The sequence below is a fragment of the Salvia hispanica genome, chromosome 3 (genome assembly GCF_023119035.1).
Source record: "Salvia hispanica cultivar TCC Black 2014 chromosome 3, UniMelb_Shisp_WGS_1.0, whole genome shotgun sequence".
NCBI classification, from domain to species: Eukaryota; Viridiplantae; Streptophyta; class Magnoliopsida; order Lamiales; family Lamiaceae; genus Salvia; species Salvia hispanica.
Genome location: NC_062967.1, coordinates 21,377,448 through 21,398,077, shown reverse-complemented (window position 1 = coordinate 21,398,077; position 20,630 = coordinate 21,377,448). Strand labels below are relative to the sequence as shown.

Genomic DNA, 20,630 nt, shown 5'->3' with positions numbered 1-20,630 from the left:
TAGGATTGCTATTATGTTATATCGTGCGCGAGGTGAGTCTCGTTTGATAATGTCCTCAAGAGGAGCTCGAACAAGGTTTTATTATTCGAAAAACTGGCCAGATAGAGTTTTATTACTCTATGAATAATAAATAAATGTTTCTTGCTAAGTCCACTCTTGGAATTAATAAGATATTAATTAATTAAGTCCATAGCAGACATTAATTAATTAATGGACATTTATATCTTAAGCGCGGGAAATAAATAATAAACAAAGTGGAAACCCGTATTACTTGTAATTTCGGATTTGGATGGGGAGAGTTCAATATTACTTCTGTAGTGGCTGCTCGTAATATTCCAATATAAGCTTATATTAAATTGTGGGTTCAATTTAATTAGTAAAAAGCTAATTGGGGGAGCCCAAATCCAAAACCTTCCATAGATCCCTGTCTGGGCCCAAAAGGAACTTAATATAAATAGAAGAATAAAGGAGACAAAAATCATTCATTATTACTCATATTTTTCGTCTCCCTCTACCTAGAGGAGTTCGAATTTCTCTCCTAATTGGAGAAGGATTTCTTATGTCTTCTTTATTCGAGTCCTAGTATTTTGATGAGATCAGCGCACCCTGATATCGAGATACAGTTCGGGAACCAGAGATAAGATCCGTGGTCTAGTATTGAAGATCATCGTGGAGAAGGCGCGGGTAATCGACGATTCTTTGGAGAATCAAATCGTTAAATCTAAATCGTAGAATTCATGTTTTAGGATTTACTTTCTTTGAGCATGAATTATTTGCTTTCTAGCATGCAATTATCTGTTTAACATGTGAATTGATTAATCGCATAATCGGTCAAATAGATCCTACGTCTGATTTATTTGTTTTGTACAAGTCTTCCGATGTGCAAGGGGCACCAAACCCCATCATTCAATTCGGATCACAATTGGTCATCCGTCAACATTTCCATTAAAACTAATGGTCAAAAGATTTAATTCCGATTTTAACTAAAATAAACTTTTAATTCTGATTTTTACTCCCTAATTACTTTAGTAAATACTCATTTAAAATTAGATTTAAATAATAGATTAGGGCTTCCTCACATCGCGTTTTCTTCCTTTCATTTCATCTTCTTCCTTCCTCTCATCTTTCATCTTCTTCCTCCCAAACCCTAGTTATGGAGCGTTCGATTTTTAGCAAAGGGTCTGGCAAGAGTGGCAGCGGTCAACATGACCTTCGATTCCGGTACGAGTGTAGCAATTGCAGTCAACTTGCTTCCCTTCATATCGTCAAAAGCCATGGCAAACCTACAAGGGGGAAGCTCTACTTTGTTTGTGGGAAAAAAGAGTGCACTTTTTTCAAGTGGTGCTCACCAATCGAACCAATTGGAGAAGACGATGGTGTGGAATCATTGCCGAGCTGGCCGAGACGGATGGGGACAGTTTAGGTTTGATTTTGGCATCGATCGATGACAATAATCGAGCCATACAGAAATTAGCTAGTGTTGTGAAGTATGGATTTAGTTTCTTTGTTATTGTGATGTTGGCTTGTATTTTGGCATTAATGTGGAGTCGAATCATGATGTAAAAGCTTTATTTGGCATCAATGGATTTAGCACTGTTTGAATTTCTTGACAGTAAGGTATGTATTTTGAATGTGGAGTGAAGTAATGTATGGATTTTTTGGCGGTAAGGTATGTATTTGGCAGTCTTTGACATGAATGTGGAGTGAAGTAATATATGGATTTTGGCAGAAATCTGAAATGCTATGTACTCTGAAATTTGAAATGTGCTTTCTTTGAAATGGAAGCTACAATTTACAAAAAAAAAAAAAAACTTATCATTGAATAGATGCATCACAAATCTCCTCCAATAGATTGATCTCGATTTGGAGTTGATGATCGACCTTCCCTTTCTCTCGTCTAAGTTCAGGCTTCATTACTGTAGTCCATGCCACGACGGTTTCCAAATGTTTACTCAAACGCCGGTCGATGTCGCCCGGTTTTCTAAACTTTTCTATTATCTTTTTAACGTCTGCCTTCGAAAGATTATTGGAGTTATGCATTTCGAATGGGAACTAGAGATGGGTGTGATTGTTGTGCTTCATTCTAAATATGTTTGTGCTATAAATAGTTGAATTCCTTTGGAATTAAATGGGGACAACAACCATTCATAAATGGGACAGAAACCAAAGAAATGAATCATAAATGAAACACAAACAATTCAATGGTTTCAATAGCTTGAATATGGTGGTACAAATCATAAATACCATCAACCAAATTCATGTTGTCTAAATGATTCAATGATATTAATGTACAACCATAATCATAAATGAAATGTACAAGACTGTCAAAATGAAATGCACCATACGATTCATGAATTTCCACAAAAGACTATGAATTCCCACAAATCAAAAGGCACTGCCTACACCAAAAAGTTACACAATCATGAATATGTTCAGGACCAATATGCACTGCCCAAACCAAAACACAATAAGCTAACAGTTTATGATCCCCACAAACCAATGGGCACTACCAAAACCAAAAAGTTACACAATTCACGAATGTTCAGGACCAATGGGCACTGTCCGTACCCAAAAAACTAGAACTACGCTAAAGTTTATGTCTTCTTCACAGTCTGCCTTGGTTGTCACCCAACACCGAGGATGAGGCTAGATCGACAAACATGTCAGCTATGGCACTTGGACATCGTGCCCTATTGTGACCGGGTTGGCGACACAATACACATTTTTGCTTTTCATCGGCTCGTTTGTGCTTCTTCCTTGCTTTTGTAAAAAACAATTAGACAATGAAATATAGGCTGACAAATCTATATTAAAGGTTGGGAAATATGTTGCAAATTCTAACTAGACATGTCGTGGATCCCGGGTTGCTGGTACCTGCTGTTGGCTAATGCTCGGGAAAGCTTCTTTTGTTGTGGGCGACGACAACACAAAGTCGGCATTTGTAGTCCGACATTAACCCTTTCCGAGACATAGTCATGCGTCCCTCAACATCTTCTCTAACTTGCACAATTTAGGCTGCCCGAGCTTTCTTTTTGTTAATTTCTTTGGCTTCTTGCACGGTCTTCTGTCTCGCTCCCTTTGGGCGTCTCGGCAGCTTGGTCAGCTCGGGTGGTACGACATCCGGCTGAGCAGTCCTCGTCCATAGTTGTGGACCTTGCACAGGATAGATGATGGGTGCATACACCTGTTGGAAGGTTTCCTTGGAATATCTCGGGTGGTACGAAGTTGTCGACGTTCTCTGTCGTCGTCCCTATCGCGGCAATCGCATGTGGACAAGGTAATCCTATCAACATCTATCGCCGGCATCTGCAACTTCGTTTCCGCAGGTCAACCACGAACTGCTCATCCCGAGCTGTGTTCACTTGGTAGATCCACTCCCCAGCCTCCCTGACCATGCATTCACCTATCTTGGCCTTCGCCTTCTCGAGCTTCTTACGGATTTTCGGGCCAAAGGAATCCTCCATTCTCCCACACATCTTCCTCCTTGTCGTAAATCTGTCCATGAGGTACATTCGGATGCACTCTAGCATCGCGTACAATGGCTTCTCTTGAACAAACAGTAACACCTTGTTATAACATTCAGAAATGCAATCATATTAGACACATTTGATTAGAAAATAAAACACATCAGTTCACCATCACAAAGAAATCAGATCCAGGAACTAATATGATTGCAAAAGAAAAAGAGATTTTATGTCACCTATTTATCCGAGATGAACGTCCATCTGCTTGAGTCGGTGATTTCCAAATCCATCACCAAAAGCCCTAGAAACCATGTCCAAGTCTCTGTGTTTTTAATGCGTACGACAGCATGGGCGATAGGAAAAAATTGATCATTCGGGTCGAGCCCGATGGATGTCAGAAGGATTCCATTGCCTTGACCTTTAAGATGGCACCCATCTAGTCCTACCAAGCGATGACAATGAAGTTTGAACGATGTCTTGCATGTTGCGTAGGCAATGTAGATGGCTTTGAACTTGTCAGTGCCATCACTTAGACGGTAAGTCGATAACACAACAGTGCTTCCCGGGTTGCTCCTTAAAATCTCAGCCCTGTAGTCGTGCAGCCTCTTGTATTGGCACACCAAGTCCACCTCAATAAGCTTTTGTGCTTGCTGCATAGCCCGCTTTGCTTTTGCTGAAGAAATGGTTATCTTCATATTAGAGTGGACCTTCTCGATGAACTGCCCCACAGTCATACCAGGGAATATCTAGATATCTTCTTTGTATTTTTTGCTTAGATATCGGGACTTTGCACATCCATGCTTAAATGACGGCCCGTCACATTTGTGTTGACTGCGGAGGCTGGAAACCTGCCAAAAACCAAGGGTATCCCTATAAGCAATCTGCACGGACCATGGAGATGTAGGATTCTTCTTGCTCCTAATCACCCCTCTACAGTGCGCGACACACCGAATTTTGTCATTCTTCTTCAATCTCAGTCTCTTTCCATGCAACACTCCTTGATGACGGATTAGGTCAATAAAGTCTTCATTGCAATTGACCCGAATCTCAAGTTCCCAGCTTTATCATTGTTGTCATCCCACTCTTTCTCTTCTTCACTTTTGTCATTATGTCAAGCATTCTTTGGGTTCGATGCAAAGTGTGACATCCTTGTTAATAACATTTCCAAATGCTATAACAAGGTGTTACTGTTCGCTCGAGAGAAGCCATTGTACGCGATGCTAGAGTGCATCCGAACGTACCTCATGGACAGATTTACGACAAGGAGGAAGATGAGTGAGAGAATGGAGGATGCCTTTGGCCTGAATATCCGTAAGAAGCTAGAGAAGGCGAAGGCCAAGATAGGTGAATGTATGGTCAAGGAGGTTGGGGAGTGGATCTACCAAGTGAACACAAATCGAGATGAGCAGTTCGTGGTTGACCTGCGGAAATGAAGTTGCAGCTGCCGGCGATAGATGTTGATACGATTACCTTGTCCACATGTGATTGCCGCGATAGAGACGACGACGGAGAACGTCGACAACTTCGTTTTGAGAATATACTCCAAGGAAACCTTCCAACAAGTGTACGCACCCATCATCTATCCGGTGCAAGGTCCACAACTATGGACGAGGACTGCCCAACCAGATGTCGTACCACCCGAGCTGACCAAGCTGTCGGGACGCCCAAAGGGAGCGAGACAGAAGGTCGTGCAAGAAGCCAAAGAAATTAACAAAAAGAAAGCTCGGGTAGCCCGAATTGTGCAAGTTAGAAAAGATGGTGAGGGACGCATGACTATGTCCCGGAAAGGGTTAATGTCGGACTAAAAATGTCGACATTGTGGTGTCGTCGGCCACAAGAAAAGAAGCTATCCCGAGCGTCAGCCAGCAGCAGGTAACAGCAACCCATGATCCACGACATGTCTAGTTAGAATTTGCAACATATTTCCCAACCTTTAATATAGATTTATCAGCCTATATGTCATTGTCTAATTGTTTTTTATAAAAGCAGGGAAGAAGCGCAAACGAAACAATGAAAAGCAAAAATGTGCATTGTGTCGCCAACCCGGTTATAATAGGGCACGATGTCCAAGTGCCATAGCTAACATGTTTGCAATCCAGCCTCATCCTCGGTGGTGGGTGACAACCAAGGTAGTTCATCCACTGTGAAGAAGACATAAACTTAGCGTAGTTCTAGTTTTTTGGGTATGGACAGTGCCCATTGGTCCTGAACATTCGTGAATTGTGTAACTTTTTGGTTTGGACAGTGCCCATTGGTTTGTGGGGTCCATAAACTGTTAGCTTATTGTGTTTGGGTTTGGGCAGTGCATATTGGTCCTGAACATATTCATGATTGTGTAACTTTTTGTTGGGGGCAGTGCCCATTGGTTTGTGGGAATTCATAGTCTTTTGTGGAAATTTATGAATCGTATAGTGTATTTTATTTTGACAGCCTTGTATATTTCATTTATGATTATGGTTGTGCATTAATATCATTAAATCATTTAGACAACATGAATTTGGTTGATGGTATTTATGATTTGTACTGCCACATTCAAGCTATTGAAACCATTGAATTGTTTATGTTTCATTTATGATTATAGTTGTGCATTCATTTCTTTGGTTGTTGTCTCATTTATGAATGGTTGTTGTCCCTATTTAATTATAAAGGAATTCAACTATTTATAGCACAAACATATTTAGAATGAAGCACAACAATCACACCTATCTCTAGTTCCCATTCGAAATGTATAACTCCAATAATCTTTCGAAGGCGGACGTTGAGAAGATAATGGAAAAGTTGAGGAAATCGGGCGACATCGACCGATGTTCGAGTAAACATTTGGAAACCGTCGTGGCATCGACTACAGTTATGAAGACAGAACTTAGACGAGAAAAAGAAGGTCGATCATCAACTCCAAATCGAGATCAATCTATTGGAGGATATTTGTGATGCATCTATCCAATTATTAGTTTTTTTTTTAGGTAAATTGTAGCTTTCATTTCAAAGAAAGCACATTTCAAATTTCAGATTACATAGCATTTCAGATTTCTGCCAAAATCCATATATTACTTCACTCCACATTCATGCCAAAGACTGCCAAATTCATACCTTACTGCCAAAAAATCCATACATTACTTCACTCCACATTCAAAATACATACCTTACTGCAAAGAAATTCAAACATTACTAAATCCATCATGCCAAATAAAGCTTTTACATCATGATTTCACTCCACATTAATGCCAAAATACATACATTACTTCAACATCAAAATACAAGCCAACATCACAATAACAAAAAAACTAAATCCATACTTCACAACACTAGCTAATTTCTGTATGGCTCGATTATTGTCATCGATCGATGCCAAAATCAAGCCTAAACTGTCCCCATCCGTCTCGTCCAGCGTCGGCAATGATTCCACACCATCGTCTTCTTCAATTGGTTCGATTGGTGAGCACCACTTGAAAAAAGTGCACTCTTTTTTTCTCACAAACAAAGTAGAGTTTCCCCTTGTAGGGTTGCCATGACTTTTGACGATACGAAGGGAAGTAAGTCGACTGCAATTGCAACACTCGTACCAGAATCGAAGGTCACGTTGATCGCCGCCACTCTCGCCGGACCCTTTGCTGAAAGTCGAACGCTCCATAACTAGGGTTTGAGAGGAAGAGGAAGGAAGAAGATGAAAGATGAGAAGAAAGAAGAAGATGAAAGATGAGAGGAAGAAAAACGCGATGTGAGGAAGCCTTAATCTATTATTTAAATCTGATTTTAAATGAATATTTACTAAAATAATTAGGAAGTAAAAACTCAAAATTAAAAGTCTAATTTGGTCAAAATCGAGATTAAACCCGTTGACCGTTAGTTTTTAACGGAAATGTTGACGGATGACCAAATGTGCAGGACCAAAAAATCAAAAAGATAAAATTTAGGACCAAAAACGTAAAATGATCATATGGACCAATTTTGGCCTTTAATCATTATTTATTTACAACATATATTACTATGGTCAACCATTATAACTCATTAAATACTAATAATAATATGGATCTCACTATCCACTAACACTACTTTAACCATCATTTTTCCTCCTCTCTCTTACTTTACCAGTTGTGTTTTAGTTCCCATGTCATTTCAAATGCACATATTTTTATAAGAAACTTGATTTAATTGAGTTAAATGAATATTACAGATTTCATTGAGTTACATTTTGCGGAGAGCTTTCTCAGCTACATCAAAAGCACAGTGGTCAAGTTTCTTGTCCCATGGATCTATACAAGAAACAAGAACATAGGGGTTGAAGTTTGAACTGCATAAACATGTCCTAGATATGCTTGGTAGTAGTAGGTTGCTTACGGGAACTCTTGACTAAATTGGAAATGCTAGAAATCCTAGAAGGCTTGACAGGCAACTTGGGAAAAAGAGATACAGACCTTGTTTAAGAGTGCCCTTGAGAATGAGTCCGTAAACTGATCATTAACAAGACAAAAAGGAAGAGTGAATCTCAAAAATACATTGTTATCTTTGGCAATTCGAAAAACACTAAGAAGATTACTAGTTATCATAGGAAAATGGAAGGGATTTTTAAGAAAAGAGTTTAGAGTGAAATGTAGAAAATATGATTGACCAATATTAGAAATATTTAAACACTAATACCATTTCCAAGTTGGAGTTTATTACCTCCATGGTATACCATTTCCAAGTTGGAGTTTATTACCTCCATGGTATCCTAGGCTAGAATTCATATATGAGATATCACTGGAAATGTGATGAGTAGCGCGAATCTCAATATCATGAGGCGATGGAGTATCCATCAATTCCACACTCAGTAGGTGAATTGAGGGAAGGGGGTGAGTGGAAGCTATGAGCTCCAAGGCATGTGACATATTTGCAGTGAGAGTTGAGGGATGGAAGGGATTCTGTTAATAGGAGTTAGCTTATTGTTGTTGTTGCCTTGGCTGAGAGTTTGAACCACTCATATGCGCTTATCTATACCAACACATACTTGTCGAATGTCGAATTAAAGCATTTGCCTCCTCTACTGCCTTTAAAGGAATGTCAACCTATAGTCCCTGAGACGTCCTAAAATTCAAAGGACTATTTCTGTGAAGATATCTTCCTTTGCCTCAAACGCATTAAGGATTTTGGCTAATTCTTTACTCAGTTAACTGACTAATCAGTTCAATTCAGTTGCTAATCGAACTGATCAATTAACCACCCTATATGTTACATAGTTGGAACTATGTAGGGAAAAAAATCTATAATTTGTTATTTGAGTAAAAAAGAAGAAAAAAAAAAACAATCTTCAGAGCAGCCACCAATATAGAATAAGGGCAACGTAGCATGATGTTATAAAGAATCGGACCAATGATCAAAGTTCAAGGGAATTCTCAAGGAAATCATATTATTGACGTTAATATTATCTTAAAGGAGCATCAACAAGAGTTGAACTTGAATACCTAAACAGGTGGATCAATTTGCTCTCCGCTCTTACATACGATAAAAAAAAAATAGTGTAGATAGTCAACCTTCCAAAATAGAAACACAAAAGCAGGTATTTTCCATACAAACTTAACAACACAACACTCCTTACAATTGTGACAATTAAGCCACTGTATAACACAAAATTACATAAAACAAGATAAAGAACCGAACCTTATATAGCATCAGATGCTGAGTAAGAAGATACAGATGATACGCAAGGAAACCAATATCGGCTTCTACCATCCTTGTGTCCATTATCAATCATGGCAAGACCTTCCTGTATTATCCAACATGTACCAGAAAAGCTCTATACTCATTTGGAATCAAAGTTTTAAGCATCTAAAAAGAAAAAATAGCAGCAGCAACTTACTTCTAGTAAAGTCTCGAGGGCATCAGTTGCACGTCCAGAAGACCAAGAGAGCCGTCTCTGAACTTCATCAACTGTCACAAAGCCTTGACCCTAATGAAACAGCATAACAAATAATTACAGTAAGTACTATTAAAACCTTGACCATAACCCAAAGCACATGCTATAACATACACAGCCTCAAACAAGAGGATTCTGTGGACACACGTCAATTTACAACCATAAGGCATGGATAAGATCATAAGACGAGTAGAATCAACAAGATGCTCCGTAGAGATGTTTCTTCTTAGATGGTGTCATGGTGGGATCCCAAAATTTCAGTAACCAACTTAAGCCAGTGTTAGTTTGATATAGACAAGCAACCAAAACCATGAATAGAGAGTTTGCTAGCATATAGATCTATACTGCATCTACCTAGGAATGATAAAATGTGTAGGGGCACAAACAGAAAACTGAAACTGCAGCTGGTTCAAGAATATATGCCAAGGGTAAAAAACATATCTAGATATGAAAGTGATAAAATCAAGAATACAGCAGTAAAATTCGTCAAGGGCTGAAGGGGAAACCTGCGCTAGCTCCAAGATTTCATTGTGGTCTTTATTCAACTCTGTGGGGACAGATCTAACAAGCTTCTTCTTGCCAAGAGAAATGACCTCAAAACCGTTCCCGAGGACCTGAAACAATTTTACGTGTTTAGCACTGTAATTCGCAATGATATCAATAATATAAAATCGGTAACAAGCTACCTAAAATATATATAGAAAATGAGACAGATGAATGCAGACAGATGTGCACACACATGCATATATGAAAGTGGGTAAGAGAAGAGATCTAATGTTGCATCTTAAGTTTAGGAGAAAAATAAGCTTGTAGTGTGCCAATCAGAAAATAAACCATATTTTTATCCAAACATTGATAATTATTGTGGAAAGCAATCAAATATAGCTTGTCACTTTTAAGAGACTACATAAATGATACTCCTTCCATCCCAAGTGCATTGCTAAAATTAATCAGACAGGTGATTAAAAATGATTTGAGGGGTATCCTCAAACATATTCCACTAACATAACATCAGCGATAAGATCAAGACCAAATTACCTTCAGCTTACTTATGGCACGCAAACAATCATCCTGAGAGATAGCCTCGCGAGTCCCTTTCCTTCTTTGACCAAGCAGTTTACAAAGCTCTTCCAAGCTGATCAGACCTCCATTGTGAGGTCTGGTAGCCAAGCAAATATCAACAATTTGCACCCCTGTCTAGATACATGGATTTGTTACAGTTAGAAGTGAAAGAACAGAGACTGTCTATACATAAGGGAAACATGAGGCCAAAACTGTTATGAATAAAATAAAATAAACACCGGGAGTGAAACTAGATACTTGTCAAAATACAATAGTGACAGGCAATAATATAAGTGTGGCAAACAGCTTAGCGTAAGAGATCAATGAAGAGGTGTGGAACCAACCAAGTTCGTAATAGAAGTCACCAATGCCCAATAGTTCAGCCCAGAAACCCTTATTAGAAGCCAGAGGATCAACTCCAACTTTGGCACACATCTCATGAAACTGCGACCGAAATGCTGGATTCTTGCGGATGTCATTCTATCAAACCAAACAGAATGATGAGACAAGCAAATACTTTAAATATTTTGATAAGGAATTAGGGGAATCAGTTATAGCAAACTGCATAAGAATGTGAACTAACTTTGATCAGAAGCTGCAAAGATGTAGTATCTCTTATTTGGTATAGTGATGGTTATGGCACATAAGGCTAGAAATTTTCATGCTTATAATCAAAGCTTCACCAAATTCATCGGACTTTTTGCATGCAACAAATAAGGTAGATGGAGTTATTACCTTTTGATGGATATATTTCTTTGTTTTTAATGCTAGACAAAAAACAAGAGGAACCTGAATTGGGATTCTCATACATTTCATTTAACTCAACATCTTATCATACAGTCCAAGTCCAACCAACTAGGCCTTTAGCCTCTTTCATATAAACTTCACAAAAAATTTTGGACAATGGAGACAAGATACTCAGTCACTATCTCTGGATAGACTTTGAGTGCTTCATTGGCATAGTTCCCGCTAAATTTAACTATAAAATATTTGCTTTTTCAAAATAATGTGAGATTGGCAGCTTGCACCACACAATAACTATTGTGGTATAAATTACTCAAAGAAACAGGTTACTGATAAAAGCTAGACAAAAGAATTATGAAAATAAAGCGAAGAGATGGTATAATAATTATTAAAATGGTTAAATCATGTTCTAGATCAAAGTTTTCCCATCATCAAGAAATAGACCACACTTCCAGTATTGACATAATTATACCCAATATTTTTATTTGGTTTTCAAATCCAGATCGGGCCCACTTTTTCTGTACCAATAGTCACGTTGACAACTGAAATTTGGGAGAATTAAGTTAAATTTTTTTTGTCAATAATTATTTCTGAAAAAAAAAATGAGCAAACTTCAGTCAAGGAAGCTATACTAAACCTTACTCAAAATAAAAAAATAAAAAAAGAAAAGAGAAAAGAGAACCTTGTGTTTGCGGGCAAAGTCTTCTAGCTGAGAACGAAATGTAGCAAGTTGTTCTTTCATGAGATCAGTCCGCAATTTTGCCACATTTTCTCCAAGCAATCGGTACTGATCCTTTAATCATCCAAAAATATTTATAAAAAGTACAGCCAAATATAAAGCAAGATTCGCATTTATATTTAATATAAAGAGAAGGAGTGGGAAGAACCCTAGCAGCGGCGGCATTCTGCAAACCTCCAATTCCAGGTCTACGCCTCATTATGTTATTCTATGTCCAATTGAACTTTGCACTATAACTTCTATTTCTGCTGAAGCAAGATGAAGACAATAGACATCAAATTAAGTAGTGGAGTAAAAACACTATTTAAATAAAGGAAAATACAGGTAAAACTTATAATTCCAAAACCAAAAGGAAAGTATGTGGAGTTTCAATCATAAGATGACCACCAGGCCAGTTCTGTGAATCATAAGTGAAAAAACTGAAATGTGTGCATAGCCAAACAGAACTGGACACCGAATTAGGTTCGTTCAATTTTTGTTATTCTGCAGTTACAAACTTTGTGTTTGTAGTTTCTTCTTCTGTATCCTATGATTCGAATCAATAGACAATGAGAATAGCAAACTAAAGTGCAAATTAACTAAATTCAATCAACAACGGCTATAGAAAACGGAGAACAACTCTCAATTTTGCGACTAGTTTGATTAAAAGGGAGTAAAACTAACGAGGCAGGCCAGAAAGTAGGTTTGATTTTGCAATAAATAGGAAAGCATTTAACCCTAATCATCCATTGAAGGGACGAAGATCTCGAACCTGAGAGTGTTAACGGCTGAGAGAGTTTTCACGACATCGGCGGCGGCGTGTTCGCAAGGTAGAGATGGATGCGACGCGGTGGGAAAGTCGAGTCACTTTGGGAATTGGTAATTGTTGTGGTTACGTTTGTTTTGTGTCAGCAATCAAAGAAATCAATTACTCCCTCCTTCCCATTAAAATCACCCTTTGACCGGGCACGAGTTTTAAGAAATATAAAAAAAAGTCAGTTGAAAAAGTTAGTGGAATGTGAGACACATTTTTTTATATTGATTTTATAATAAAATGTGAGTGAATGGAATGTGAAACCTACTTATTATTTATAGTAAAAATGAAATGTGATTTTTAATTGGGGACGGACCGAAATAGAAAAGTGTGATTTTTAATCGGGAACGATAATTAAATTTGACTTAGCTATGTATACGGACATAGAGTGTATCACCTCAAAATTAAATTTGAATATATGGTGCCCGTAGGACTGGGACAAAATACCGAAATACCGAAATACCGGCCTTATCGTATCAAAAAAATATCGAAAATACCGAATTTTCGGTATACCGTGACTTTCGGTACGGTATGATACCTTACCGAAAGATTCCGGTAAGGTAACGGTATGAATTTTCAAATACCGCGGTATACCGTTGCATACCGAAATTCGGTATATACCGTAAATTAAGGTATATACCGTAAACTAAGATATATACCACAAAAATATAAACACAATTATATATAAAATATATTTTATATATTTTTAAATTGTAAAATCTATTGTGAAATATAAATATAATTATGAATAAATTATATTTAATTTATTTTTAAAATTATAAAATATAAATAATATTCTAAATACTCTAATTTTCTATTTTAATTGATGTTGAAAGTCAGGTATACCGCAAAAGTAATGTATACCGAACTTCGGTACGGCATACCGAAAATGAGGTATGGTTTCGGTATGGAAATTCGCCATACCGAAAATAAGGTATACCGAAGTTCGGTATACCGAAAACTTTGGTAAGGTAAAGGTATGACTTTTTCGCATATCGTATTTACGGTAAGGTATATGGTATGTTGGTTTCGGTAAGGTATACCTTACCTACCCACCCCTAGGTGCCCGTGCATCCTTTTAAATTATAAATGAAATTTAATTAGAATGATTTATTATAATAATTATAATCATGATTTAAGTAGGATAGATTAATCAGGATGGGATCAGGTTGCTAACTAATTTGTTAAGAAATATATCAAAGATTTATGTTATAATATGTCAATACAAAGATATTTGTATGTTATTTAAATTTTGTTTACATGTCACTACGAAGATATTTGTATGTCAACTAATTTCGTCCCATAAAAAGATTTGAAATGACATGAGAATTAATGAAAAATTGATAATGCAAGACGGAAGAGAAGAAGAGTAGTTAAAAATTTAAAATAGCGTTATAGCGTTAAGTGGACAGCGGGATCCACATTATTATTAGTGTTTTATGCGTCATAATGATGGGTCATAGTGGTGTAAATAAATTGATGCATATAAGTAATAAGTTATGGTCAACTTTCCATTAATGGGACGAAAGAAGAGTACATTTTTAGTTGATATACAAACACGTCCGTGTTGAAATCTATAACAGACATAATTAGCTGTTAGCAAATTTAAGATAATTAGCATTCTAATAGGACCCAAATCCACCATGCATATGATATGGGTAAACAGCTAACTCGATCTAAAGAAAGGCTTTAGTTTAAGCAATTAGTAAGAGTAGTGTATTCAGAATGGTGTTTAGTTATTAAAGAAATACTAATGCATTTACTTTCAGCGCATTGTGTAATAGATATTCCGCTAAAATATGACATGAACATTCCTACCTCTGTCCAAAGCAACTAATCCCTTCTCTCAAATCCTTTTACAAAGACCAAAACATTAGTAGGCTAAAAGCTTATATGGAATCCTGTAATCCACAACTGTTTCTAATGTCAAAATTGCTCTTCTGAAAAATAAATCAAACGACCAAAGCTCATTTCTATCTCGCCTAATCAAGTCAGTTCTTTGATCTGTCTCTAGCTGCTAAGCTGATATGCCTGTAGCTTCTTTCGGTATCAAGAATAGAAAAGCCACCGGGATAAAGGTGCATACGACTTGGATCATAATGCCCACGAAAAGGTTGTCAAAGCTTCCTGAAGAGATATTCAAAACTGAGGCCAGCCCAGCACCCACAAACGAGCTCACAGTCGAACCCAAGTTGTTGATGGACATAAAGAGTGCAAACAATGTTCCTTCAATACCAGGTGGGCAGAGTTGCCCGGATAAGATGAGGAATGGCATAAACCTGCAAGAACAAGTTGAATACTGATTAATTCACTGCTTTCACATCTACCCTAAAACCTAGGTGGCCATGAATTGAGACATTTATTTCAATGCAACAATAAGAATAGCCTTTGATACAAAAACTGTTATGTGCGTACTTAAATTGGTTGATGCCATCTGATAGAGCTGATCCGAAGATCACCATAACCTTGTCTGATATGCCTAGTGAAAGATTTGATCTTGACACCAGAATTGCGTCCAGAAGACTCAATATGGACAAACTAATATGAGCACACCTGAAAATTTTTAAGAAGCCCACAAATGAATAATTGGTAACTTACTTGGAGTGAGGGTCTAGTTTTGCCAAAAAGTCAAGAGGAATCCAGGTCTAAGATCGACTTACAGGAGAATCCTACGCAATTTCATTTTCTTCAAGTAACGATTATAAATGAAGGTCCCAAGCATGAGCCCCAACCATCCTATGACACGAGTGGTGCCCAAGAATGATGCTTCCAATTTGAGAACTTCAGTCTGGTAATAGAACATTATTGTCGACAGGTTTGGAACAGTGACATGTGCCAGGAAAAACCATGCCATGGGTCTACACTCCCAGGAGAAAGTAGCAGCATAAAAGAAACCATCAGTTTATTCATGTCATTAAAGAGAAAGAACTTACAAATAAAAACTCAATAACAAGGCTGCAAAGAAATACTAATAAAATTGGTAACAAACACATACACTTGAATACAGGTGCTCAGATATTCCATGTTTCAGTAATGTCAATTTAATAATTGTCACTTTCATATATGGTAGAAGCATTAATATTTGTTACCTGACTTCAAGTATTACGATATTGGTTTTTGATATTCAATCATTGAAAAGGTATAACAATTCACAACAAGTAAGAATCATTAGCCACATTTCTTGGTGATTTTACTTGCCGAACTCTACAGTAGAAATGGGCAAATATCCATTCCAATAATGAATCCTCAAAGCACATATGCAAGTAAATAACACATAGGGAAGCTTAAGTGAAAGCAAGACAATTAATTGTTTCAGGTAAAGTACATATGGGAATAGAGCAGCTTAAGAGACAATATTCAGCCGAAAATCACTCCAATCTTACACAAGCAACCAACTAACTATATGCGAATGTACTAGTAATTACCTCAAAATGATTGGCTGTCTGAAAGCCCCAAGCAATGAAAATGTGGCACTTTTCAAAGAATTGAACCATTTTCCCATAATGAATCCGTGGTCAGACGACTCAGATACAGCTACAGGCTCTTGTTTTGTGCTCTTCTGCCCCCTTCTTCGCCTATGAGTACTTTTTCCGGACTTCTTTGTAGAAATATTTCTATGGTTTCTCGCATTATCTTCATCGGAATCATTGCCATTAATTGAGTGTGAGGCTCCATTTGAGTTGGAGTTCTCAGAAAGTAATTTATCTTCTACTGAACTCTCCTCAACTAAACTACATGAAAGGAGCTGTATGGCTGGTAAAACTGAAAAAAGTAAAAATATTTTATTTATCTGTAAGTTGTCAAGGGTGTAGCCCCCAAATAAACTGCCACATATCCCTCCAAAAGCCATTGCCATCCAGGATATGGACTGAAGATCACCAGCAAAACTAGCCCTGTTCAAGAGTCACAAGAAAGTAATTTATTGACGCCAAAACAAAAGAGAAATACATAGACTAACTACAAATTCAGTGACATATAAAAAACCATGGCATGCTTTGCATGCATGTAAAGTACAGAACAGACTACAGTTTTACATATTTAACACTTCGGCATATACTTTTGAGGAAATGACATTATCTTTGAAACTTGGTATCCCTTCATATATATACTATAGAAGAAAGTCTTTTTACAACAGACAGATTCACCAGGACAGCCAATAAAGACACCAAAATGTTCCATGTCAAGTTAGAACACTGAAGATTAATCTCAGGTTTTGTTCATTTAGAGAGAGAGAGAGAGAGAGAGAGAGAGCAACATTGGGCATTCTCAACTTAATAGGAATTAAATGCAGTCTGCAGCAGTCATCATACTTAATTCAAGAAATAACATATTCGCCCTTGGTAATGTTTTCCACACTGCATTTTGGATGGCTGCTAATATTTTAAGCTTCAATTTGAGCTAACTCTATCAAAGGTCAAGTGTAAAAATTAAAACTAAATTTGAATGCCTCATCCTCTGGTGTCAACAGATAAATGTCAGCAATTATCAACATAGCAATATAAGTTTTTTACTTTCAATTAAAAGGGTGCACAATCTCACAGCACATACGAAAAAGGCAGCCCCACAACACATTGAAAGACTTGCCTTTCAAATCTTACAGCCTCAGCTATCATGGCATCAATCACAACATCGGCCATTGCAGAGCCCAAATTCTGTACTGTCAAAAGAATCATGAGCTGCAATCTGGAGGTCCTTGCAGATGTATGTATGCCCAAAACAAGCCATGGGAAAAGAGATAGCAATGTGGCAATTATTAAGTAAGGAATCCTTTTTCTTCCGCCAATGGGTATGCAATCTGACAAAATTCTGCACCGCAAATCGCAATTCAACATTAATTATGTCATCAATGGTGAAGTACTAGTTACTTAATGATTCTTATCAAAATTGCATGCGTGCAGTAGAGCAATAAAGCACTACTATCAAGAGACCTGCTTGTAACATACTGTACACAGGAAAATGTTGAATATGATCAATTAATAATGCAGATTCTTTTCTCATGAATAAAAGTACTTACTCAACTCAATCATGGACTAGTTAAGGCTTCCAGATGCTGATTATTACTATTTGTAGCACGTAGTATAGTGCTTTGATTTTTCTATTTTGAATGAATAATTGATACACCTGAATAAAGTTTCTACAAGGTCTTTACATCCATCATGGCTGCTAGTCCTAGCTCTTGTTTTCCAATTTTCACATTCCCAAAGAAGTGAAGAACATATGCAGAACAGAGAGAATTAATATTTACAGGTGATGGGAGGGAGGGGGGGTATTAAAATGTTGCTGGACTTCCTATTTTCTTTCATGAAAAATGAGCACACATCTCAACATAAAGGCATCACACTGAAAATGGAGTTTGAAACATACCCATATACGGGTTTGATACTCCAAGGAAAAAATGCTATCGTGGTCACGAACTGCGATGCAGAAGGCGATAGCTTTAGCTTGTCTTTTAGTAGGTAAGACACCGCAGTCCAAACAAATGATCTGAAGCCCTGGTTCAACCAGAACAAAATTCCAAATTTAGTGTGGAGAACAAATATCCAGAGAACACAAGAAAGCATATGCAAACATCACAAGGGTGTAAAATCTTCTCTTAGATGTCAAGTCAATTCAATCCCCGTTGTATCCTACTGAAAGATATCCTAAAAAACTCTTCCCTAATAGAGTAAAAGATTTTAGTTATTTGGTAATATGACTCTAGATTCTTCTTAGAACATAAATCAGATGCCTAATAGTTAAATCATTTTATATAGATATCTCAATAGCATATTAACAGGAACTGAAGTGTTTTCAGAACAAATCATCAGGCGTGACAATCACCAAATCGGGGAATCAAAATAAATTAACAAATATACCATGCAATCAGAAACTATTAGGTGCGACTCATCCACAACGAAACACAGGCATATAATAGTAACATAAGAGATCACACAAAGCAATTAATAAAAGCCTTCAGAAATCACTCAAATATAACAATTATTAGAAAATTCAGCATTGCCTTACCACAGCAAGCGAGAAATTGTTAAAAATCAACTGAAAATATAAAAGGAACGAAAAAACTCGGCAACAACAATCGAAATTGAGAAAAACGAGAGCTGGAAAAGGAACCTGGGTGAAGTAAATGAAGCAAACCAGCCATAAAAAGGAGGCACCGAATGCGATCCCTAATTTCTTCAACCAACTTATCATTTTATTTCTACTTGATTCTGGTGGAGCGAACCGACTGAATTTTGTGCAACACCCCACCACCCGTCGATGATCCCGGATAAAGTTTCAATAACGGATGCTGAAGAATTCGTTTACTAAAATCTCCATCTTCTACAATGCATATCAAAAATTGAAATCGCGAAGTATATTGAGGAGAATTGGATCTGAGGGAAAATTTAGCAGATTACGCATCGAATTTGCTTCATTGTGGGAATTTAATGTTCCTTTCTCTCGTTTTTATGTTTCTTCTGCATTCAACGGTTTTTTTCTAACTTGTTGACTCTATTTACATGATGAGGAAAATTGGATTCATTTTTCTAATTTCTGTATATTTTTATTTATGCAAACTTACCTCATTTTCTCTTTTTTTAAAAAAATCTTTCATTTTACCAATTACGTGATCGTTAGTATTTTTCACTATATGATTATTAAATGATTTCTTTCTATTTAATACTACTGAATGTATCCTCTAATATAACGAGAAAATATGCTTGTTGACAATTTTGACACAAAGAATTATTAAATATACTAGTGATAAATACAAACTATATATTACCTCCGTCCCCTGAAAGTTTGATACAGTTTACCATTTCGGTCCGTCCCTGAAAATTTGACACACTTCACTTTTTACTATTTTTGGTAGTGGACCTCATATTCCACTAACTCATTCATACTCACATTTTATTATAAAACTAATATTTTAAAAGTAGGACTCACATCCCACCAACCTTTTCAACTTACTTTCCATTATATTTCTTAAAACTCGTGTCTGGTCAAAGTGTGCCAATATTTGGGGGACGGAGGTTGTATATTGTATAAACTTCAAACTATAATCTTGACGGTTAAAAAATATCAATAGATGATAAAATTATAACAATAAAAAATGTCAACAAATTTTTAACATAGCATCAGCCATTGACAATTGACATTTTTTGTTGATATTACTTTGTCTGTTTATATTTTCTAACAGACCAAATAATAGTTTCAAATTTGTTGAATATTTAGAGTTTGCATTTGATTACATCTCTATACTTATATATACTAATTTAAATTATATCAGTGAGTCAATAAAACCAATATCTTAGTATTCTCTTTTTTAACTTGAACTTTAGTGCATTCACATCCATGCTCTTGCACAACACCTTTAGGATGTAGGCTCGGACCCACCTTTATTCTTTTTTAATTTCATGTTTTTCCGCAAGAGCACAACACTCACATTCGTGTTCTTCCGCAAGACATGCTCTTATACAGTTACATTATTCATGGGTCTCACCATTCTATTATTCAATTTAAATACTTCAATTACTAAAAATATTTTGATAATATTAAAATGCATTCAAAATGCCCGAAATACTATTACAAATTACTAAAAAAATTAAAAATTACATAATTAAAATTCTAAAAATTAAAAATATAATTAAAATCCTAAAATTTAAAAATTACATCCGTGGAAATTTAAAGAAGAATAGTTCAATGGCGGCTGTTGGTTGGGGTTGGGTGATGTGAATCAAATTGTAGTCCTTTATTGTATTATTTTAACATACTTTTAGGTAAAAAAATGGACTCATTTTGATATATTGTAGAACAAAAGATCAAGCTCTAAGAGAGAGAGGAGAAAGGAGCCGTTCATGATTAATTTAAAATGCTTCTACATGGCCGCCATTGCATTCACATTTGAAAGAGTTTCGCGTGGATATCTTGCACACCTCAATCGGAGTCCAGTAGAAG

The 20,630-nt window shown here is 36.6% G+C and overlaps 3 protein-coding genes across 4 annotated transcripts; all 3 read right to left on the bottom strand.

The window, feature by feature from the left end:
- Positions 1–6,611: 6,611 nt before the first annotated feature.
- LOC125216920 lies at positions 6,612–8,854 on the bottom strand. The gene is made up of 3 exons (XM_048118708.1): positions 8,127–8,854; positions 7,880–7,915; positions 6,612–7,097 (listed from the first exon to the last, which is right to left on the bottom strand). Exons 1-3 carry the CDS (start codon positions 8,167–8,169, stop codon positions 6,703–6,705), a joined length of 474 nt encoding a protein of 157 aa, XP_047974665.1. The 5' UTR covers positions 8,170–8,854; the 3' UTR covers positions 6,612–6,702.
- A 129-nt stretch (positions 8,855–8,983) lies between these two features.
- On the bottom strand, positions 8,984–12,781 carry LOC125216919 (vacuolar protein sorting-associated protein 22 homolog 1). Of its 2 annotated transcripts, none has more exons than XM_048118707.1 (8): positions 12,654–12,781; positions 12,051–12,150; positions 11,846–11,956; positions 10,764–10,899; positions 10,396–10,550; positions 9,864–9,971; positions 9,301–9,390; positions 8,984–9,207 (listed from the first exon to the last, which is right to left on the bottom strand). In XM_048118707.1, exons 2-8 carry the CDS (start codon positions 12,099–12,101, stop codon positions 9,103–9,105), a joined length of 756 nt encoding a protein of 251 aa, XP_047974664.1. In that variant the 5' UTR covers positions 12,102–12,150; positions 12,654–12,781; the 3' UTR covers positions 8,984–9,102. The 2 variants fall into 2 exon arrangements, with proteins under 2 accessions (XP_047974664.1, XP_047974663.1); XM_048118706.1 differs by having other exon boundaries at positions 12,051–12,147.
- A 1,653-nt stretch (positions 12,782–14,434) lies between these two features.
- LOC125210825 (probable folate-biopterin transporter 4) lies at positions 14,435–19,145 on the bottom strand. Its single transcript, XM_048110423.1, has 7 exons — positions 18,804–19,145; positions 18,060–18,187; positions 17,280–17,501; positions 16,121–16,588; positions 15,356–15,553; positions 15,111–15,248; positions 14,435–14,974 (listed from the first exon to the last, which is right to left on the bottom strand). The coding sequence occupies exons 1-7, from the start codon at positions 18,882–18,884 to the stop codon at positions 14,713–14,715; spliced, it is 1,497 nt and encodes a 498-aa protein (XP_047966380.1). The 5' UTR covers positions 18,885–19,145; the 3' UTR covers positions 14,435–14,712.
- Between the last annotated feature and the right edge of the window lie 1,485 nt (positions 19,146–20,630).